Source organism: Schistocerca cancellata, chromosome 8 (assembly GCF_023864275.1).
Source record: "Schistocerca cancellata isolate TAMUIC-IGC-003103 chromosome 8, iqSchCanc2.1, whole genome shotgun sequence".
Lineage (NCBI taxonomy): Eukaryota > Metazoa > Arthropoda > Insecta > Orthoptera > Acrididae > Schistocerca > Schistocerca cancellata.
Window position 1 is genome coordinate 92,176,398 of NC_064633.1, and position 24,834 is coordinate 92,201,231.

Below are 24,834 nucleotides of genomic sequence, written 5' to 3' on the forward strand. Positions count from 1 at the left end.
CTTACCAAAGTGGTAAAACATAGAACCCCGTACAAAGTGTGGATAGGGAAGAAGCCAAATCTAAGTAAGTTAAAAGTTTTTGAATGCAAAGCTGTGGTACAGATCCTGAAACAATTGATGGGAAAATGGGACCCAAAGTCTAAGAAATATATTTTTGTAGGCTATTGTGAAGCCTCACAGGGTACTGACTCGTGAATCCTACGAATAAAGAGATACTGACTAGTAGAGATGTTGTATTCCTTGGGAATGATAAAAACAAAATGAAAAAGTACAGTCAAGAGAGTACAGCCACTACTTTAACATAATCAAGTTCAAGAAATACCAATTCCAGATAAGAAACAGAAAATGAAGAAGAGGAAGAAGAAGATGGCAGTGAATACATACATACATACTATGAAGATGAAGTTCTAGAGGATCAAGAAGAGAAAGAAAATATTTTGAGATGTTCTTCTCATGTATCTAAATCTAAAGAATACCCTGATTATGAAATGTATGTATCAGCCCAATCTTTTAATAATGAACCTACAACAATTGAAGAGTGGTCCTAACTTTCAGTGATGGCAAGAAGCTGTGGAAAGAGAATTAGAGTCATTTTATCAAAATGAAACTTTCAAGTGGGTTGAAGTGTCAGGAAGTAAAAAACCATAACCATCACTGTGGGTGTTTAGTGTAAAAAATCATGAGAGTGCAGCACCAAAATATAAAGCATGACTTGTAGTCGAGGGATGTCCACAAAAAGAAGGGATAGACTACGGAGAAATATTTGCACCAGTGGTAAAATATGAATCACTTAGATACCTTTTAGCCTTGGCAATAAAACAAGAAGTACTAATTCACCAAATGATTGTGATAACAGCTTCCTTAAATGAGAAATTAGATGAAGAAATATACATGATCCCGCCAGAAGAAGCTAGAAAAACTCATATAGAAAAAGAGAAGATTTGATGATTAAAGAAAAGTATTTATGGACTGAAACAGAGTGGCCATTGCTGGAATGGGTGTTTTCATGAAAACCTTGCTAAAGATGGGTATGAAACAATCTAAGGCAGAGCATGGTCTCTGTTGTAGAAGAAGAAAGAAGAGGTCACAATACTGGCTGCATGGATGGATGATTTCTTCATTCTAACTAAAGATGAAGAACAGATGAACAATTTTGAAAGGCAGTTAAAAACCAAGATTAACATGCATGACTTGGGAGAGGTTAAAATATTATTCAGGTGTGAAGATTTTTAAAAATAAGAAGACAGAAGAGTTACACATAACCAATTGTCACACACAAAGAAAATTTTGAAACTGTTTGGCCTGAATGACTGTAAACCCATTTCTACACCTATGGAATCAGGAACCCACTTAATGACCAATGAAGAACAAGTGTAGCACAATGAAAATTAACCACATTTAGAGGCAGTAGGGAGCCTTTTATATTTGTCAGAAACATGAAAGCCTGATATTGCTTTCTGAACAAGTGTTGTAAGCAGATTCTGAAAAAGCCCAAGACAGAAACACTGGAGAGCTGTTAAATGGATATTTAGATATCTAAAGGAAACAACAGACTATAAATTAAGACATTGTAAAAAGATAAATATAAAGCTTGAGAACTGTAGTCAAGCAGCTAGGGGAAGTGAGTAGGAGAGCAGACATTCCATTACTGGATGTTGTTTTAGATTAATGGGAGGACTTATACCTTGGTCATGTAGAAGACAGAAATCAGTAGCCTTGAGCACTGTAGAAGCTGAGTATATAGCTCTGTCACACACAATTCAAGAAGCACTGTGGATCATGACTCTATTGTAGTATAGGGCATAATATTAGTATGGAAAGCACCAAGATAATCTGTGACAACAAGAGAGCCATAAACGTAGCTGGAAACAATTTACCAGTGCCAGAACCAAATACATCAATATAAAGCACTATTTTATAGGGGATCAAAAAGAGAAAGGGAATACTGAAGTATTTACGCACAGAAGAGACATACTAACCAAACCCTTGAAAAAGGAGAAATTTTGGAAGACAGTGAGACAATATGGTTTGACTTGTGAAAGTGACATTTGAAATATCTGTTCAAAGGGGGGGGGGGGGGGGGGGTTAATTTTGCGAGTGTGTATGGGGCAAGGTGTATTGGAAGGAGTGTAATGGACCTCTATGACAGTGCTTTGTATACTCTAATGCATTACCTTAACTATGGGCTGTAATTAACTGTTCTATGTAGTTTAATAGATGTTAAAATATAGCTTGCCTATATTCCCGCATTTTGCATACTCAGAATTACTTATTTCACTGTTCTAGTTCCAATAGAATACATCACTATTACAGGGGGTATTTCCAGACAAACTGAAATGTTTCTGGTTGGAGCTGTTGGTGATGGCAGTCATGATGCATGACATGTGCTTGCTTGTGTGAACGTATGTGTGTTTTCTTTGCTGAAGAAGGCTTTGGCCAAAAGCTATAATGTGAACCTGCATTTTGTTGTGTCTTCCTGCAACTCAACAGGGCATGTTTACAATGAGTATCAATCTAGGCTTTTCCTACTATTGTTGAAATGTGCTACTGTCAGACATATTTACAAGAAAGGTAGCAAGATAGATGTTAATAATTACTGACAAATCTCACTTCTTACCTACCACTCAAACATACTAGAGAAGATTACATATGCATGAACCATATCACATCTCTCTCATAATAACATTCTTAGTTTGAGTTTGGAATTGAAAAAGGGTCATTCCATGAAACATACTATTTTCTCAGTTCACGAATCAGATTACATAAGATTTTATTGACCCATATGTATCTTCTCAAGAGAATCCACACAGTAGTTTTGGGGGGAGGGTGGGACAAGACCTGGGGGTATGGAGTGTTTGACCCATGTGTATCTTCTCAAGAGCACCCACACAGTAGTTTTTGGGGGGAGGGTGGGAAAAGACCTGGGGGTATGGAGTGTTTTCAATATTTTCAAAGATGAATGGTGACTTTTAGTACCCATTAAAAAGTTCCAGTTCCTGCACTATTATAAACCTGAATAATACCAGCTTTTAAATTAGTCTCTTGAAAGAAAGACAACTGGCTATGTCATTTTTTTCTTTTACTGAGAGCTAGAGAGTGGCCTCATCCCTCACCTCCCATCCCACCCCCACTCCTACCACACTTGCCCTGGATGATATGGGCACCCTTGTATCTTCTATGACTTGACAAAAGTATTTGATTGCACCGTTCATTGTACTGTCCTAAAGAAGCTCATATATTGTGGTAGAGATCTTGCTAGATACTGGTTTTCATAATATCTAACTAAAAGTTTGCAGTATGTCACATCAAGAATCACAGAAAGTGTACACAATGAAACAGGATCTTCAGAATGTGGTATCATTACTATAAGCTAGATGTAGCAAAGGGATCAATAATGGGTCTGTTTATATTCTTGTTGCATATAAATGATATGTCATCATATATCAAAGATGCAGAAATAGTTCTCTTTGATGATGATGCAAGTATTATAGTCAAGCCTAATGGAGAAACTTCAACACTTGTAAATAAAATTTTCTTGAAAATTAATAACTGAGCCTCTGAAAATGGCCTGTCCCTGAACTGGAAATCATATGCTACAATCTTTCAGAATTTGAAAACAAGAGCAACATTCATGAACATAATACTAGAAGGAGAAATGAGTTACACTATCCTTCAACACTTGTAAATAAAATTTTCTTGAAAATTAATAACTGAGCCTCTGAAAATGGCCTGTCCCTGAACTGGAAATCATATGCTACAATCTTTCAGAATTTGAAAACAAGAGCAACATTCATGAACATAATACTAGAAGGAGAAATGAGTTACACTATCCTTTACTCAGTCTTATCGTAACACAGGAAGGACTGTGGAAGTCAGCCATTGCAAATCTGAGCACCTGCTCAATGATAAAAAGATAATAAATTAATTTCAAACACAATCTGGAATCATGTCTGCTTGGCAACTCCCATGACTCCACAGAAGAATTTCGAAATATGTAATAATATAGTCTAATTGTGGTGTGTGTGTGTGTGTGTGTGTGTGTGTGTGTGTGTGTGTGTGTGTGTGTGTGTGTGTAGATTAGATTAGTTTTTCGTTCCATAGATCCGTGCTGAGGAGATCCTCGTGGATGTGGAACATGTCAATTTTTTTTTATTTTATTTATTTTTTTTAAAGCTGAAATAACAATACTAATGTATGAGTATATACAATACATCATTTTTTAAGCTGAAATGACAATACTAATAGTATGAGTATATACAATACATCATTTGTTTCTATTAAAAAATTCGCCAATGGAGTAGGAGTTGCCCACTAGTAAGTCCTTCAGGCTCCTTTTAAACTGATCTTTATTTGTAACTAAATTTCTTATGTTTGCTGGCAAATTATTGAAGATGAGTGTTCCTGAGTAGCAGACCCCTTTTTGAACTAAAGTAAGTGCTTTTAAGTCCTTGTGCAGATCATTTTTGTTCCTGGTGTTGTATGTATGAACTGAGCTGTTTGTTGGAAAAAGAGATATATTATTTAGGACAAATTTCATTAAGGAGTAAATATACTGAGAGACAGTAGTTAGTATACCCAGTTCTTTGAAGAGGTTTCTAGAGGACGTCCGTGAATTTACTCCACAAATAACACGTATTACATGCTTTTGGACTCTGAAAACTTTTGTTTGACTTGAAGAGTTACCCCAAACTATTATATAAACCGTATGACATTATGGAATGAAAGTAGGCAAAGTAGGCAAGCTTTCTCATTTTTATGTCACCTATGTCTGCTAACACTCGAATTACAAATACAGATTTGTTAAGGAATTTCTGCAGTTCTGTGGTGTGCTCCTCCCAACTGAATTTATTATTAAGTTGTAATCCTAGGAATTTAAGACTGTCAACTTCTTTTACCTGCTCTTCTTCATACTTTATGCATATGCTGGGTGGAAACCTCTTACAGGTTCTGAATTGCATATAGTGAGTCTTTTCAAAGTTTAATGTCAGTGAGTTGGCTTTAAACCATTTATTAATATCCATGAAACTATCATTAGCAGAGCTTTCTAGAACTACACTCAACATACTATTTATTGCAATACTTGTGTCATCCCCCCATGAATCATGGACCTTGCCGTTGGTGGGGAGGCTTGCGTGCCTCAGCGATACAGATGGCCGTACCGTAGGTGCAACCACAACGGAGGGGTATCTGTTGAGAGGCCAGACAAACATGTGGTTCCTGAAGAGGGGCAGCAGCCTTTTCAGTAGTTGCAGGGGCAACAGTCTGGATGATTGACTGATCTGGCCTCGTAACATTAACCAAAACGGCCTTGCTGTGCTGGTACTGCGAACGGCTGAAAGCAAGGGGAAACTACGGCCGTAATTTTTCCCGAGGACATGCAGCTCTACTGTATGATTAAATGATGATGGCATCCTCTTGGGTAAAATATTCCGGAGGTAAAATAGTCCCCCATTCGGATCTCCGGGCGGGAACTACTCAGGAGGACGTTGTTATCAGGAGAAAGAAAACTGGCGTTCTACGGATCGGAGTGTGGAATGTCAGATCCCTTAATCGGGCAGGTAGGTTAGAAAATTTAAAAAGGGAAATGGATAGGTTAAAGTTAGATATTGTGGGAATTAGTGAAGTTTGGTGGCAGGAGGAACAAGACTTTTGGTCAGGTGATTACAGGGTTATAAATACAAAATCAAATAGGGGTAATGCAGGAGTAGGTTTAATAATGAATAAAAAAATAGGAGTGCGAGTTAGCTACTACAAACAGCATAGTGAACACATTATTGTGGCCAAGGTAGATACAAAGCCCATGCCTGCTACAGTAGTACAAGTTTATATGCCAACTACCTCTGCAGATGATGAAGAAATAGATGAAATGTATGACGAGATAAAAGAAATTATTCAGGTACTGAAGGGAGACGAAAATTTAATAGTCATGGGTGACTGGAATTCGTCAGTAGGAAAAGGGAGAGAAGGAAACATAGTAGGTGAATATGGATTGGGGGGAAGGAATGAAAGAGGAAGCCGCCTTGTAGAATTTTGCACAGAGCCTAACTTAATCATAGCCAACACTTGGTTCAAGAATCATAAAAGAAGGTTGTGTACCTGGAAGAATCCTGGAGATACTAAAAGGTATCAGATAGATTATATAATGGTAAGACAGAGATTTAGGAACCAGGTTTTAAATTGTAAGACATTTCCTGGGGCAGATGTGGATTCTGACCACAATCTATTGGTTATGAACTGCAGATTGAAACTGAAGAAACTGCAACAAGGTGGGAATTTAAGGAGATGGGACCTGGATAAACTGAAAGAACCAGAGGTTGTAGAGAGTTTCAGGGAGAGCATAAGGGAAAAATTGACAGGAATGGGGGAAAGAAATACAGTAGAAGAAGAATGGGTAGCTCTGAGGGATGAAGTAGTGAAGGCAGCAGAGGATCAAGTAGGTAAAAAGACGAGGGCTAATAGAAATCCTTGGGTAACAGAAGAAATATTGAATTTAATTGATGAAAGGAGAAAATATAAAAATGCAGTAAATGAAGCAGGCAAAAAGGAATACAAACGTCTCAAAAATGAAATCGACAGGAAGTGCAAAATGGCTAAGCAGGGATGGCTAGAGGACAAATGTAAGGATGTAGAGGCTTGTCTCACTAGGGGTAAGATAGATACTGCCTACATAAAAATTAAAGAGACCTTTGGAGAGAAGAGAACCACTTGTATGAATATCAAGAGCTCAGATGGAAACCCAGTTCTAAGCAAAGAAGGGAAGGCAGAAAGGTGGAAGGAGTATATAGAGGGTTTATACAAGGGCGATGTACTTGAGGACAATATTATGGAAATGGAAGAGGATGTAGATGAAGATGAAATGGGAGATAAGTTACTGCGTGAAGAGTTTGACAGAGCACTGAAAGACCTGAGTCGAAACAAGGCCCCGGGAGTAGACAACATTCCATTTTAGCTACTGATGGCCTCGGGAGAGCCAGTCATGACAAAACTCTACCATCTGGTGAGCACGATGTATGAGACAGGCGAAATACCCTCAGACTTCAAGAAGAATATAATAATTCCAATCCCAAAGAAAGCAGGTGTTGACAGATGAGAAAATTACCGAACTATCAGTTTAATAAGTCACAGCTGCAAAATACTAACGCGAATTCTTTACAGATGAATGGAAAAACTGGTAGAAGCCGACCTCGGGGAAGATCAGTTTGGATTCCGTAGAAATGTTGGAACACGTGAGGCAATACTGACCTTACGACTTATCTTAGAAGAAAGATTAAGAAAAGGCAAACCTACGTTTCTAGCATTTGTAGACTTAGAGAAAGCTTTTCACAATGTTAACTGGAATACTCTCTTTCAAATTCTGAAGGTGGCAGGGGTAAAATACAGGGAGCGAAAGGCTATTTACAGTTTGTACAGAAACCAGATGGCAGTTATAAGAGTCGAGGGGCATGAAAGGGAAGCAGTGGTTGGGAAAGGAGTAAGACAGGGTTGTAGCCTCTCCCTGATGTTATTCAATCTGTATATTGAGCAAGCAGTAAAGGAAACAAAGGAAAAATTTGGAGTAGGTATTAAAATTCATGGAGAAGAAGTAAAAACTTTGAGGTTCGCCGATGACATTGTAATTCTGTCAGAGACAGCAAAGGACTTGGAAGAGCAGTTGAACGGAATGGACAGTGTCTTGAAAGGAGGATATAAGATGAACATCAACAAAAGCAAAACGAGGATAATGGAATGTAGTCAGATTAAGTTGGGTGATGCTGAGGGAATTAGATTAGGAAATGAGACACTTAAAGTAGTAAAGGAGTTTTGCTATTTAGGGAGTAAAATAACCGATGATGGTCGAAGTAGAGAGGATATAAAATGTAGACTGGCAATGGCAAGGAAAGCGTTTCTCAAGAAGAGGAATTTGTTAACATCGAGTATAGATTTAAGTGTCAGGAAGTCGTTTCTGAAAGTATTTGTATGGAGTGTAGCCATGTATGGAAGTGAAACATGGACGATAACTAGTTTGGACAAGAAGAGAATAGAAGCTTTCGAAATGTGGTGCTACAGAAGAATGCTGAAGATAAGGTGGGTAGATCACGTAACTAATGAGGAGGTATTGAATAGGATTGGGGAGAAGAGAAGTTTGTGGCACAACTTGACTAGAAGAAGGGATCGGTTGGTAGGACATGTTTTGAGGCATCAAGGGATCACAAATTTAGCATTGGAGGGCAGTGTGGAGGGTAAAAATCGTAGAGGGAGACCAAGAGATGAATACACTAAGCAGATTCAGAAGGATGTAGGTTGCAGTAGATACTGGGAGATGAAGAAGCTTGCACAGGATAGAGTAGCATGGAGAGCTGCATCAAACCAGTCTCAGGACTGAAGACCACAACAACAACAACAACAACTTGTGTCATCTGCAAACAAAATGAAATCTGCTTCTGGCAGTGTAACTGATGAGAGATCATGTACACAAGAAAAAGCAATGGCCCTAAGATGTATCCTTGTGGGACACCACACGTAATTTGTTCCCATTCTGATGATGACTGAGGACTTAATTCACTAGTCCCTTGCACTGACACCCTTTGTTTCCTGTTAGCGAGGTATGACTTGAACCATTTTGCAGCACTGCCCGTGACACCATAGAATTCTAATTTATTTAAAAGGATGTTGTGGTTCACACAATCAAATGCCTTTGACAAATCACAGAAAATACCTGTTGCTTGTAATTTTTTATTTAATGAATTAAGCACATTTTCACTGTAGGTGTAAATAGCATTCTCAATATCAGAAACCTTCAGAAATCCAAACTGTGTTCTTGATAATATATTATTTGTGGTCAGATGGTTGAGAAGCTGCCTGTACATTACTTTTTCTAAAATTTTTGAGAATGCTGGCAAAAGTGAAATCAGTCTGTAGTTTGATGGTATCTCTTTATCCCCTTTCTTGAATAGAGGCTTCACATCTGCATATTTTAGCCAGTTAGGAAATGTCCCAGTTATAATTGACTGGTTACACAAGTAACTTAGAATTGTACTAAACTCAGAAGAACATGCCTTAATTAACTTTGCTGATATTTCATTGTAACCACTAGAATGCTTTGTTTTTAAAGATTTTATTATGGAAGTTATTTCTTTTGGTGAAGTGAGTGACATATTCATGTACATGAAGCTATTTGTAAAGGCTAGTTTCAGAAATTGAAAAGCATTATTTACTGATGCTGACAATCCCATTCTATCAGTAACAGATATAAAGTACTTGTTAAATAGAGTTGCGACACTATGCCCGTTGGTTACCAATGCGTCACCCACCATTAATGCTATTTGCTCCTGTTCCTTTCTGATTCTACCAGTCTCTTCTTTCACTATATCCCATATTGTTTTTATTTTGTTCCCTGACATTGCTATCTTCTTCTTGTAGTGCATTTGTTTAGATGTCTGAATTACTTTTTTTAATATTTTACAGCATTCCTTGTATTTAGGTAAATCATCAGCATTGGAGCTGTTCTTGGTTGACAGATACATTTTCCTTTTTGTCTTACATTCCTTGTGTAATCCATGGTTTTATTATGTTTAATTTGAGTAACTTTTAGAGGAAAACAGTTTTCAAACATGCTACTGACATTGTTCATGAGTCTGTTATATTTTTCATTCGTGTCATGAGCACTATAAACATCGTTCCAGTTCATGTGTGTGTGTGTGTGTGTGTGTGTGTGTGTGTGTGTGTGTGTGTGTGTGTGTGCATTAGAGAGAGAGAGCCTGAATGCAAGTAAGTACAAATCAATGCATATATGTATGGAATAAAAATAAAAACTTACAACAGTGCTGTAAATGGTCAACATGTTGGCATATTTTCAGTGAGAAAATGTAGAATAACTGTTAAACTGATTCATTTCATATCATAGCAACAGATCACAATAATGCCATTGTATCATACAACTAAATCACTTCCTGGTTGTGGTCATTACATTAATACCTAAAATTACTACCACCAACATTTTTCTGTGTATTTATGAACTCTACTAACCCCATAAAATACAGTAGAGATTTTATACAGTTATCAATAATAGACAGATGGGTGCTTGAGGAAAATTTGTGTATATATTTTCTTACCACTGTGTCAAACAAGATGTGCAGCTGTAAATCCTTAGTGATACCTGTACAATGACAATGCAGCTTGCTAGTTAATGCCTAAACTGTACAGCATAAATGCCTAATTAATATAGGAAATAGAGAGAGTGGCTGAGTACAGTACTCACTAATTGATAGACCACAGAAGTTAGTTATGATTTTCATGTGTAGGCATCTCAAAGATGCAGCATTTCTCCTGATATTCTACTTGCTCTGCCATTTTCCTGTGTTGATAATTCATGTTCATCCTTTTTATATATGAGCCTTACATTTTAAGGGAATGTGCTGATTAACTGTTCTTTCTTGCACATGATCCACACTATTATATTTGTTTTATAAAAAATTCAAAAATTATGTTTAAAAATTCTCCAAACCTTATTGTGACAAAAAGGAAAATGTTCCATATTTGTTATATATACTTACAGTCTTCATCAGTACGTAGCCCTGTAGTAGCTGGCAACCAACTTCCTAAATTAGATTCTGGTTGGACTGTCACCTCATATGTGGTGAAAGGTGTAGCATTTTGGAAGATATAAACAGTCTGATCTGCATCTACGCTGTCTATAATTAGTGAACAGTCCATCTCACAAGAATCTGCTGAGGTTTCATTTGAACAATTTATGTAAACTACATATCTCTCAATAAAAGATTCAGTCCCATTGACTGGTGGCTCCCAAGAAACAATAAAAGATGATGATGTCACATCTGACACAGTAAGATTCTGCACAGAGTCTGAAACAAAATACAGTCTTGGAATGAAAAGATAGCATTTACATTCTATTGACTATGATTAATCATGACAACGTGGTCAGAGAACTATGTTCAATGACTAATTACAAATATGGCAACAATACAAGCAACAAAATTATATATGTAATGAGAGGGGCACTGTTGAGAAATGCATATTAAATATTACATCTGAAGGCTTATAGGCTCAAAACGAGGAGAAATGTGAATGCAGAGGAAGGCTGTTAAGGTTGAAAGCAAATTGGCATTCCTACCATGTGGCTGCATGGTGGCAGACAGTTTCCACCAACATGCTGTGTTGGAGTTCTTGCACTGACTGGTCTGATTGCATGTTATATGTTACCAGATACAATAATTCCATAACCTGAAGATGCGATTTTAAAATAATTAGTACAAATGAAGTGGACTCCCTAAATTAAATTTTGGCAAGAATGGTTATAAAAATGCCCCTATGCATGTATACATCAATACTGCACAAACAACTGTAAAGTGTGTGGGAACAGGTATTTCCTATTATACCACATGTGAGGATGCCTTCCCAGTCCATTTACCTACAGAACATGGGAAAAATGTCTGGGTTCTATAAACTATGTAAGTGCACCTTTACAGTAGACTGTCTTCAAGAATGTATCACTTCAGATTTTCAGTGGTTTAGTGACTCACTGTCACAACTCAAACAAACATGAGAGCATTTGTTTTGCCCTACTTTATATAAATTCAAAATTCCCTGTTAGTCCTATCTGGTATGAGTCCTACACGCTTGAGCAGTATTTTAAGATTGGTCAAACAAGTTTTTGTAAGGAATCTGCTTTGTAGATTGACTGCATTTTCCACTCTCATATCAGTGAATTAAACTTCTAAACAAACATTTGGCAACAAAGTCCAGCATTTGGTTAGTTTGCTTTGATCCTGTCAATTTAAGTACCTGTGTCATCCAAAACAGTCTGAACACTACTTACTGTTACACATATCAATTTGCAATGAAACATGTCTGTTTACAAGTACACCTACAACATCCTGCTTCTATAAACATTTTCTGACCTTTCTTATAACTTCCTACATAGCTTTCTAATAGTGCATACCATTTATTTCTGTTATAACACTTCAATCACAAGTTTTCACATACTTATTCTTAACCTTATTTAACATTTTTCTATCATTCCTTTTGTCTCTTTATCATCGAACCATGAATCTCTGTTTCTTCTACTCCACCAATTCCAAAAACTCCCCTTTGCTGTACCAAAACTCCAATCACACATCCTCTTTCTGAAATCCTGTATGACACATGGGCTCCCACCTAATGGGTTTACCACTGAAATTGGCATTTCAGGCTGTCACCTATCCTGCTGCAACAACCTTCACCTTTTCCAGTTCCATCAGTCTCTCACCTTCACCAATATGATCCTTTATAATAATATATTCCAACATAAAACCATACATGACAGTCTCTACTCCTCTCACAAAATCCTTTTACTCTGAGATTACAAGTTTCTGAATGCTATAACTGAAATAGAAACTTTTGTAATTCAACAATTGAAACAACATTGTCAGTACTATCTGAGGAAGCTGTCCAGCTACTGCTGTCTTATGATCACTCTGATCCATCGCCTGCCCAAAATCAACCCCTAAGAGCTCCCCAACCACGCCTTGCTGACTTTACCCATGTTTCACATCCCCAGAAACTTTCTCCACCCTCCATGAAACATGCTGCTATTGAACGTCCTTCCCATAATGCTATTCTCAAACTTTCCACCAAAACTCTGACCCCTGCAGAAATCTCAGTACTTCTTAAAGCCCTCACTTTCAGCTCAAAACCTAAGTTCAGCCTTGATGGACTAGTAAAGGACCTTCCTTCCTTTACTCATTCTTTTGCAGTGGAAACATTTCTTTGCCATGCACTTCACTAATAACATCCAACCAAAACCCCTCAAAGAAGATTGTTTAAAACAGTTACAACATCCCTCCAATTATGCCCCTTCTCCCCTTCCATCTCTCAGGAATTCCGCACTTCTAATATGGCCTTGTCTTCTTTTCCTAAACCCCTTGTCAGTGAGTGCAACACCATCCCTATGTAACTCACAGCTTTCCATAATCTGAAAAAGCAATCCAGACTTTCCCGCTGTAAAACAAAAAACCACAACCCTTTTGGGACCCTGTATCCATTTTCCAGTCTCATCCCCACTCTCCCAAAGAGGGCATTTCTGTAATATCAGTAATTTACACCAATTTAAACTGCTGCTTTGATTTTGTCTTTTCTGGTTATCTGGATTCGGATACACTGAAGATTTTCTTTTGCAGCAAATTAGTAATTTGCTCTACTTTAAGCTATTGTTATGTCATTGTTTCCATTGGGCCTCACCAATATGCAGAAGGAAGGAAACATGTTGGATGAAAAGCTGATGTACCATCACAATTTGTACAGAATACAAACTTCAGGCACATGGTAGGAATAATTTTGCTATTGTAATAATGGAGTAATTAACAATTAAAGTTCCAATATTTCTAGTCATCAAGAGAGAGGTGTTTTCATTTATTCAAACTAAAAACAAATTGTATCTCTAATAGAAGTATGACATGATAATTTTTCTGTCAGAATTAAGAATACTCAAGTCTTTTATTGGTGTTAGTTAATGGAATTGTAATTACTAATATATAGAAATGTAAAGTTTTACTCATACAGTGGAATGTCAGGTCTTAAATGGCTACACAGGATAATTGAAATGGCGTGGGAGTCAGGACAGGTTCCATCAGACTGGAAGAAAGCAGTAATCACACCAATCTTTAAACATGGAAACAGAAAAGATTGTAACAACTACAGAGGTATCTCTTTAATCAGCGTTCTGGGTAAAATCTTCTCAGGTATTGTTGAAAGGAAAGTGCGAGTATTAGTTGAGGACAAATTGCATGAAAATCAGTGTGGGTTTAGGCCTCTTAGAGGTTGTCAGGACCAGATCTTTAGCTAACGACAAATAATGGAGAAGTGTTACGAGTGGAACAGGGAATTATATCTATGCTTTATAGATCTAGAAAAGGCATATGACCAGGTTCCTAGAAGGAAGTTATTGTCTGTTCTACGAGATTATCGAATAGGAGGCAAACTTTTGCAAGCAATTAAAGGTCTTTACACAGATAGTCTGGCAGCAGTTAGAGTTGACGGTAAATTGAGTTCATGGTTCAGAGTAGTTTCAGGGGTAAGACAAGGCTACAACCTGTCTCCACTGTTGTTCATATTATTTATGGATCATATGTTGAAAACAATAAACTGGCTGGGTGAGATTAAGATATGTGAACACAAAATAAGCAGTCTCGCATATGCGGATGACTTAGTTGTGATGGCAGATTCGATTGAAAGTTTGCAAAGTAATATTTCAGAGCTAGATCAGAAATGTAAGGACTATGGTATGAAGATTAACATCTCCAAAACGAAAGTAATGGCAGTGGGAAAGAGATATAAACGGATTGAGTGCCAAATAGGAGGAACAAAGTTAGAACAGGTAGACAGTTTCAAATACTTAGGATGCATATTCTCACAGGATGGCAACATAGTGAAAGAACTGGAAGTGAGGTGTAGCAAAACTAATGCAGTGAGCGCTCAGCTATGATCTACTCTCTCCTGCAAGAAGGAAGTCAGTACCAAGACTAAGTTATCTGTGGACCATTCAATCTTTCGACCAACTTTGTTGTATGGGAGCGAAAGCTAGGTGGATTCAGGTTACCTTATCAATAAGGTTGAGGTTACGGATATGAAAGTAGCTAGGGTGACTGCAGGTACTAGTAGATGGGAACAATGGCAGGAGGGTGTTCACAGTGAGGAAATCAAAGAAAAACTGGGAATGAACTCTATACATGTAGTAATCAGGGCGAACAGGCTTAGATGGTGGGGGCATGTTACATGCATGGGAGAAGCAAGGTTACTCAAGAGACTCATGGGTTCAGCAGTAGAGGGTAGGAGGAGTCGGGGCAGACCAAGGAGAAGGTACCTGGATTCGGTTAAGAATGATTTTGAAGTAATAGGCTTAACATCAGAAGAGGCAGCAATGTTAGCAGTGAATAGGGGATCATGGAGGAATTTTATAAGGGGGACTATGCTCCAGACTGAATGCTGAAAGGCATAATCAGTCTTAAATGATGATGATGATGATGATGATGATGATGAATATTTAATTAATTGAATCTAGGCCTTTCATTCAATAAAACTAATTCCTCTGTTCACCTGAAAATGATTGGGTGATTATCCTTTAAGTAAGTAAAACAATATATAAAAATTAACAAAATATATTGTTGCAATGATAAAACAAGTAATTTATAGATTCTTTCCTGTCTTTGTACAAAATTATTCATGTTTATTTTACGTAAATTTCTATGTAACTTGGGAATATGTATGTAAAAGTCTTAATTGTTAAATATGCAGATTTAATGTGTAACAGTGTGTGATTATTTAAAATCATATAAATGGAGGTGATTTGTATACCAGCATAGTTTCTCAGTTTTGAAGTCAGTCTTAGTCAGTCTAAGCTAGTCTGAAGTCAGTCTTACATCAGTCATGAGACAGTGTTAAGTCAATTTTACACATGTAGTTCGCCGCTGAACATCTAGCGTGCAAAATAAAACTGTTTATGAACAAGTAATACTGGAATTTTTGTAACCATTTCATGATTCCCAAATGGCAATGCAGTAACATCAAGATGAACCTATGGCAGCATCAAGAAGCAGCACCACAGACTACACAAGATACTTATTATTTATTTGGTGGAGGATATCCGTAATGTGATATGGTATTCTGTTTGTCTTGTGTTAAGAAACAATACACATCCCAAACTTCACCACACAAAATCATTTTTGCCACATTATATTACATCACCTTGCTGCAGAGAAAGGCTTCGCCACAATGCTCACGAATCGTAGTGACAATGTGGCTGAGGGTCTCTGTCAACTTTCCAACACCTCCGCTTAGAAACCTTATGACAATGATTCCACCCCAGAAGTTCAACATGAACTCCAGGATCTCCTCAATGCCTTAAGTCCATCCCAAAACCTGATTCCTGAATCCATCTCCCTCATCACACTAGAAACCCCACTGTACACTCCTACCTTCTACCTATTCTACCTACTTCCCAAACTGCAGGTGAGCAACCCCACAGGTCTCCCTACTGGTTGTCCTATCCCTAAAGGTATTAGAGATGTGAGAAGCTTCCTCGGATTATGTTATTATTACCATCGTTTTATTAAAGACTTTTTTACCAAAGCCAGGCCAGTCGAAGAGTTGTTAAAAGTCAATGCTAAATTTATCTGGGGTGCTGCTCAACAAGAGTCTTTTGATGTGCTGTGAAAAGCTCTGACAACTGACCCTGTACTTGGTCTGTATGATGAGAGAGCACCTAAAGGACTACACACAGATGCCAGTGGGTATGGGATTGGTGTGTTTCTGGTGCAGTTTTCAGATGGAAAAGAGAAGGTTATAGCCTATGCTTCTAGGACACTTACAAAAGCCAAGAGAAACTACTCAACTACAGAATGTCTTGCTGTGATCTGGGCAATGTGCAAATTTTGACAGTATCTCTATGGAAGGCCTTTCACAGTTGTTACAGACCATTATTCACTTTGTTGGTTGATAGGTCTTAAGGATCCAACAGGATGACTCACCGAGTGGGCACTACATCTTCAGGAGTATGATATTACCATAGTGTACAAAAGTGGAAGAAAACACCAAGATGCTGACTGTCTCTCAAGAAACCCTGTGAAGGACCACCAAAACTTTGATGAAGATAGTGACTGTCTTGCTGCACTCCAGAATTTCTCTGCTGAGCATAAGGACGGCAAGATATCTCAAATTATGCTTGCCTTAAATTGGTCAGATGATGTGAAAAGACAATTTAAGATAGTTAATGGATTACTTTCCAAGAAAAACTTTGATCCATTTGGAAACAGGTGGCTACCAGTGATTCCTAAATGCATGCCCTTAGATGTTCTACAGAAATTCCATGACACACCTGAGGCCAGACATTTAGAATTTATGAAGACATACGATAAGATCCACAAGAGAATTTTCTGGCCAGGTTTATTTAGGAGTGTCTGTCACTATGTGTTGCACTGTCAAGAGTGCCAGAGGAGAAAGGCAGTTCCTCAGAAACCACCTAGCCGACTCATACCAATTCCACCAGCCGAAACACCTTTCCAGCGGGTTGGGATTGACCTTCTCAGATGATTTCCAATGTCTGCTAGTGGCAATAGATGGATTATTGTTTCCACTGATTATCTGACACACTACGCCATTACAAAAGCCATGAAAATAGCCGAAGCATTTGAGGTAGCGAAATTCATCCTGGAAGACATTGTATTAAAACATGGTGCCCCAATGCCATTAATTAAGGATTGAGGGAATGTTTTTCAGTTGAATCTTGCGACAGAGATAAACCATCAGTGCAACATTACTCATCACATGACGACTGCCTACCATCCACAAACTAACAGGCTTACTGAATGCCTTAATAAGACCTTGGCCGATGTGCTATCAATGTTCTTCAATGTTGAGCAGAGCAACTGGGATGAGGTGCTACCTTTCGTGACATTTGCCTACAACACCGCCAAACAAGACACCACAGGATTTATGCCATTTTTCCTAGTGCATGGGTGTGAGGCGATGACGACGATGGACACTGTGTTTCTGTTACTTCATGATGATGTGGATGATGACTACATCGGCCAGGTGTTAACGAGAGCTGAGGAAGCTCAGCAGTTAGTTTGACTATGCATGCTGCGAGCTCAAGAAAACAATCGCCAAAGGTATGATGCGAGCCACCACCCAGCTGTCTACCAGCCTGGAGACCTCGTCTGGATCTTCACTCCTGGTTGGCAGGTTCGTCTCTCTGAGGAGCTTCTCAGGCGCTACTTTGGACCTTATAAGGTTGTAAGACAGTTTTCTGATGTTAATTATGAAGTTGAAGATTTCGACCCAAACACTAGACGACAAAAGACCAGAGATACGGTCCATGTCCTTCAAATGAAGCCCTATAAGGATCCTGCAACCCAGGGTAAATTCGAAGCTCCAGCAACAGGCAACAAGGGGAAAGGTGACAAAGAATGAAGTGGCAAGGGAAGTTCTAAGAATATCACCACCAGAGTGAACATCAGTCATTGGGAGTCAGAGTATGCAGGACTGATGACTCATTCCTGGCTGTCCACCGCTCGTGGTCTCGCGGTAGCGTTCTCGCTTCCCGAGCACGGGGTCCCGGGTTCGATTCCCGGCGGGGTCAGGGATTTTCACCTGCCTCGAGATGACTGGGTGTTTGTGTTGTCCTCATCATTTCATCATCATCCAGGAAAGTGGCGAAATTGGACTGAGCAAAGGTTGGGAAATTGTACGGGCGCTGATAACCACGCAGTTGAGCGCCCCACAAACCAAACATCATCATCATCTCATTCCTGGCTTAGAAGGATGTAACACCGAGACGCTGTTCTCTTAAGGAGTGAGCAATGTTGCAGAAGAAGCTGAGTAACCATAGTGTAATGGTGATGATAGTAGACTGTTGCATGGAGGGTTGTGAGTCCAAAACTCCCCTGAACTGTAAAATTTTAATTTCTATATTCAGTTCAAGTACATTCAAGAAGTATCTACAAATGGCAAGAAGCATTGTACTGGAATATTCTGTAGCTGTATATATACCGTATGTGTTCTGGCTGGAGGCAGTTCACTCTGTGCTCTTGTATGTGAAGGGCTGAATAAACCTTCATTAAGTGAAGTTAGTGTTTGTCATTCATCTACTTACACCTTCTTCTACATGACATAATATCAGACACACCAATCACCAACAGCACTTCCACTTTGACAGCTGTCGTGTTCCATGTCAAAAAGTCTCTGTCTTACAGCTTCACCATCTACAGATGCTGCATTTGCAGTGGAAAGCAGGAGTTGTTGAAATATGCCATTAACTTTACCAAAGCCTTTATTGAGAGACAGTATCCTATCCAGCTCATGAATAAAAAGATCTCCTATGCCATCTCCTCTTCTGATACCAGTAAACCTATTAAACAGCCACTGACCAGATCTCCTCTGAAAATGAAATTTTAAATATTTATTGCTCCAGCCAGGAACTGCCACTATTCTTTTGCTCCAGCCAGGAATTTCCATTATTATTTTGCTGCAGCCAGGAATTTCCATCATTCTTACATTTGGATACAAACTTCGTTCACAGATATTCTTAACATATGATAAAAATTTCATTGGATTATGCACTGCATTACCTAACTCTACCTGCTAATAACAGTATTATACATGTCTTGTTACTCATACATGACTTCTTCATTGGGATTTGTAACTAGAAAATACAGAAAACAGTTTTGTTATTCTAAATGAGAATTTCACACTCTTCAGGAAAGCTACCTTTTTCTTAAAGAAAGTTACTATTTCCTTTTTTTGTCTTTCTTTCTTCTCCCCCCCCCCCCCCCCCCCCCTCAAAACTGCTCTTTATTTGCTAAAGTAATTCCCGATATAAACAAAAAAGTGTACACATGTAATACAAAAAGGATCATTAATGACTAATTGAAAAACCATAATCATTTTTTCCATTATTCATATTTAACAAATGAAACTGGTAACCATTTTAGAAATACCCTGTCTTTATTCCCTAAACTGGATTAAATAATATCAGGGTTGGTGGTTCTGACTGATGACACATTGGGTTATGGATGTCTAGTTTTGCTGTGATATCCAGTTCTCAGTTGTATTGCCAGCACAAATAGAAGAACACAGTGCAACAGTAGCTGATAATTTATTCCTAAATCCAGCTGTTATTCATGAAATAGATGTGAGCTGTCATGATGGTCACAAGTGTAATAAAGCATTCTCATCAGTAAGGCTCAAGTACAACAGAAAATACAAAATTTAACACAACTGTAAATGTTGACTTAGTTACACTATTTAGCATAATTTACCTGAGCAAAACAACACTTCACCATAGTACATATTGATCAAAGTCATCTGAGCAAAACTGACAAACTTAATGCAAAAAGCTCACCAATCATGAAGAAAAAGTGTCAATTTGCATGAAGAAAGAAAACCTTTCTGATCTAGGTAGCAATGATTAAAAATGGTATAAAGTTTGTCAAAAACACAAAGTAGATGATAAATTTCATTATCCCACCAAAAATTCTTATTCTATGAATCTAACAATGGAAACTCCAGGTAGGAATATGAACAATGTAGGAAAAGACAGATTGCTACTTGCCATAAAGAAGACACATCAAGTTGGTGACAGGCACGATGAGAAGACACTCACATATAGCTTTTGGCCACTGCCTTTGTCAGTAAGAGAGAGAGACACACAAACACCATCAACACACACACAAGCAGGACCACCAACTTCAGCATCTCTGGCTGAAATGCAACATCATGGAAGATGCAAGCAGCTGTCTCAAGGGGGCAGCCGAGGGGTAGGGATAGTAGTGTACAGGTGGGGAGAAAGACACATGCTGCAGGGAATAGAATGTCAACAGATGAATCATTAGGGGGTTGGGGCAGTGAAGTAGGGAAAAAAAGGAGAACAAAGGGTGGGGAGTGCGGAAAGACAGGCAGATACACTGGCAGGAGGCTGCAAACAAACAGGGTGGGAGATGAAAATGGGGAGGAGATGAGAGGATAGAGGGGGTGGAAACTGTTGGGCAGATGGTGTGGGCACAGTATATTACTGTAGGTTGAGGCCAGGAAATTATGGGAACAGAGAATGTGCTGTAAGGATTACTTCCATCTGACCAGTTCAGAAAAGCTGGTGGTGGAAGGAAGGATCCAGATGGCTTGGGTAGTGAAGGAGTCAGCTTTTCTTAACTGCACAGATGGGTGTTATCCTTACCACACTTTCTCCATTCCTGTAATGATACTGGCCTTGACCTACAGTAACATACTGTCCCCAGGCCCTCCATCCAACAGTTGCCATGCCACTGTCCTCTCATCTCCTCCCCCATTCTCATCTCCCACCCTGTTTATTTGCAGTTCTCTGTAAACGCATCCACCCATCTTTCCCCACTCCTCTTCCTTTTTTCCCCACATATCTAACCCACAACCTCTTGATGCTGTGTCTGTTGGCAGTCTAGTCCCTGAACACTCCAACACTCCCCCCCAATACACTACTATAACTTCCCCTTACCTCACCCCCTCCACATTCCTGCTTGCATCCCACTTGATGCTGTATTCTGGCCAAAGAAGCTGCAGTTGTGGTCGTGTGTGCATGAGGAGTGCTTGCTTGTGTGTGTGTGTGTGTGTGTGTGTGTGTGTTTGATTGATTGATTCCTTTATTAATCCATGTAACAATTTACATTGTGTGGATTTCATCAGCAAAATCATATACAATACAATATACCTACAATTTATACACATAAAATTAATATTTACACACGTTTTTAAAGTATCTTACATTAGTTTTATATCCTTATGTAATTTTCTTATAGTACTGTACAATTCTGGTCTTAATATTATAATTATTTCCTCATCTATTACAATGCGGGCTACTTTATTTACAGTATATTTTTTAATTCAGGTAGCCGTTACTGCGTTGTTGTTGTTGTTGTTGTTGTTGTTGTTGTTGTTGTCTTCAGTTCTGAGACTGGTTTGATGCAGCTCTCCATGCTACTCTATCCTGTGCAAGCTTCTTCATCTCCCAGTACTTACTGCAACCTACATCCTTCTGAATCTGCTTAGTGTATTCATCTCTTAGGCTCCCTCTACGATTTTTACCCTCCATGCTGCCCTCCAATGCTAAATTTGTCATCCCTTGATGCCTCAAAACATGTCCTACCAACCGGTCCCTTCTTCTTGTCAAGTTGTGCCACAAACTTCTCTTCTCCCCAATTCTATTCAATACCTCCTCATTAGTTATGTGCTCTACCCATCTAATCTTCAGCATTCTTCTGTAGTACCACATTTTGAAAGCTTCTATTCTCTTCTTGTCAAAACTATTTATTGTCCATGTTTCACTTCCATACATGGCTACACTCCATACAAATACTTTCAGAAACGACTTCCTGACACTTAAATCTATACACAATGTTAACAAATTTCTCTTCTTCAGAAACACTTTCCTTGCCGTTGCCAGTCTACATTTTATATCCTCTCTACTTCAACCATCATCAGTTATTTTGCTCCCCAAATAGCAAAACTCCTTTACTACTTTAAGTGTCTCATTTCCTAATCTAATTCCCTCAGCATCACCCGACTTAATTCGACAACATTCCATTATCCTTGTTTTGCTTTTGTTGATGTTCATCTTATATCCTCCTTTCAAGACACTGTCCATTCTGTTCAACTGCTCTTCCAAGTCCTTTGCTGTCTCTGATAGAATTACAATGTCATCGGCGAACCTTAACGTTTTTATTTCTTCTCCATGGATTTTAATACCTACTCCGAATTTTTCTTTTGTTTCCTTTACTGCTTGCTCAATATACAGATTGAATAACATTGGGGACAGGCTACAACCCTGTCTTACTCCCTTCCCAACCACTGCTTCCCTTTCATGTCCCTCGACTCTTATAACTGCCATCTGGTTTCTGTACAAATTGTAAATAGCCTTTCGCTCCCTGTATTTTACCCCTGCCACCTTTAGAATTTGAAAGAGAATACTCCAGTCAACCTTGTCAAAAGCTTTCTCTAAGTCCACAAATGCTAGAAATGTAGGTCTGCCTTTCCTTAATCTATTTTCTAAGATAAGTTGTAGGGTCAGTATTGCCTCCCGTGTTCCAACATTTCTGCGGAATCCAAACTGATCTTCGCCGAAGTCGGCTTCTACCAGTTTTTCCATTCGTCTGTAAAGAATTCGCGTTAGTATTTCACAGCTGTGACTTATTAAACTGATAGTTCGGTAATTTTCACATCTGTCAACACCTGCTTTCTTTGGGATTGGAATTATTATATTCTTCTTGAAGTCTGAGGGTATTTTGCCTGTCTCATACATCTTGTTCACCAGATGGTAAAGTTTTGTCTGGACTGGCTCTCCCGAGGCCGTCAGTAGTTCCAATAGATGGTTGTCTACTCCCAGGGCCTTGTTTTGACTCAGGTCTTTCAGTGCTCTGTCAAACTCTTCACGCAGTATCATATCTCCCATTTCATCTTCATCTACATCCTCTTCCATTTCCATAATATTGTCCTCAAGTACATCGCCCTTGTATAGACCCTCTATATACTCCTTCCACCTTCTTGCTTTCCTTCTTTGCTTAGAACTGGGTTTCCATCTGAGCTCTTGATGTTCATATAAGTGGCTCTCTTTTCTCCAAAGGTCTCTTTAATTTTCCTGTAGGCAGTATCTATCTTACCCCTAGTGAGATAAGCCTCTACATCCTTACATTTGTCCTCTAGCCATCCCTGCTTAGCCATTTTGCACTTCCTGTCGATCTCATTTTTGAGATGTTTGTATTCCCTTTTGCCTGCTTCATTTATTGCGTTTTTATATTTTCTCCTTTCATCAATTAAATTCAATATTTCTTCTGTTACCCAAGGATTTCTACTAGCTCTCGTCTTTTTACCTACTTGATCCTCTGCTGCCTTCACTACTTCATTCCTCAGAGCTACCCATTCTTCTTCTACTGTATTTCTTTCCCCCATTCCTGTCAATTGTTCCCTTATGCCCTCCCTGAAACTCTGTACAACCTCTGGTTTAGTCAGTTTGTCCAGGTCCCATCTCCTTAAATTCCCACCTTTTTGCAGTTTCTTCAGTTTTAATCTAGAGTTCATAACCAATAGATTGTGGTCAGAGTCTACATCTGCCCCTGGAAATGTCTTACAATTTAAAACCTGGTTCCTAAATCTCTGTTTTACCATTATATAATCTATCTGGTACTTTCTAGTATCTCCAGGATTCTTCCATGTATACAACCTTCTTTTATGATTCTTGAACCAAGTGTTAGCTATGATTAAGTTATGCTCTGTGCAAAATTCTACCAGACGGCTTCCTCTTTCATTTCTCTCCCCCAATCCATATTCACCCACTGTGTTTCCTTCTCTCCCTTTTCCTACTCTTGAATTCCAGTCACCCATGACTATTAAATTTGCGTATCCCTTCACTACCTGAACAATTTCTTTTATCTCATCATACATTTCATCAATTTCTTCATCATCTGCAGAGCTAGTTGTCATATAAACTTGTACTACTGTAGTAGGCATGGGCTTCGTGTCTATCTTGGCCACAATAATGCATTCACTATACTGTTGGTAGTAGCTTACCTGCACTCCTATTTTTTAATTCATTATTAAACCTAGTCCTGCATTACCCCTATCTGATTTTGTATTTATAAACCTGTATGCACCTGACCAAAAGTCTTGTTCCTCCTGCCACCGAACTTCACTAATTCCCACTATATCTAACTTCAACCTATCCATTTCCCTTTTTAAATTTTCTAACCTACCTGCCAGATTAAGGGATCTGACATTCCACGCTCTGATCCGTAGAACGCCAGTTTTCTTTCTCCTGATAACGATGTCCTCCTGAGTAGCCCCACCCGGAGATCCAGATGGGGGACTATTTTACCTCCGGAATATTTTACCCAAGAGGACGCCATCATCATTTAACCATACAGTAAAGCTGCATGCCCTTGGGAAAAATTACAGCTGTAGTTTCCCCTTGCTTTCTGCTGTTCGCAGTACGAGCACAGCAAGGCCATTTTGGTTAGTGTTGCAAGGCCAGATCAGTCAATCATCCAGACTGTTGCCCCTGCAACTACTGAAAAAGCTGCTGCCCCTCTTCAGGAACCACACATTTGTCTGGCCTCTCAACAGATACCCCTCCATTGTGGTTGCACCTATGGTACAGCCATCTGTATCACTGAGGCATGCAAGCCCCCCACCAACGGCAAGGTCCATGGTTCATGGGGGGTAGGCTGTTACTGCGTAATAACTTTTATTTAATAAAAATATTTTTAGTTTTGTTTTGAACCGTTCAATTTATCAATATCTTTTATATTTTGGGGTAATTTATTATGTAATTTAATGGCATTGTAC

The 24,834-nt window shown here is 38.8% G+C and overlaps 1 protein-coding gene across 3 annotated transcripts in view; it reads right to left on the minus strand.

Annotated features, from left to right (window-relative positions):
* Window positions 1–24,834, minus strand: part of LOC126094911 (phosphatidylinositol phosphatase PTPRQ-like) — a 425,768-nt gene that overhangs the window by 359,328 nt on the left and 41,606 nt on the right. For all 3 annotated transcript variants that reach the window (XR_007521896.1, XM_049909550.1, XM_049909549.1), the window contains exon 2: window positions 10,533–10,841. Coding sequence is in view for 2 of the 3 variants with exons in the window: in XM_049909550.1 (XP_049765507.1) it covers window positions 10,533–10,841 (309 nt within the window). In the remaining variant the exon portion in view is untranslated. The remainder of the gene's footprint in view (window positions 1–10,532; window positions 10,842–24,834) is intronic.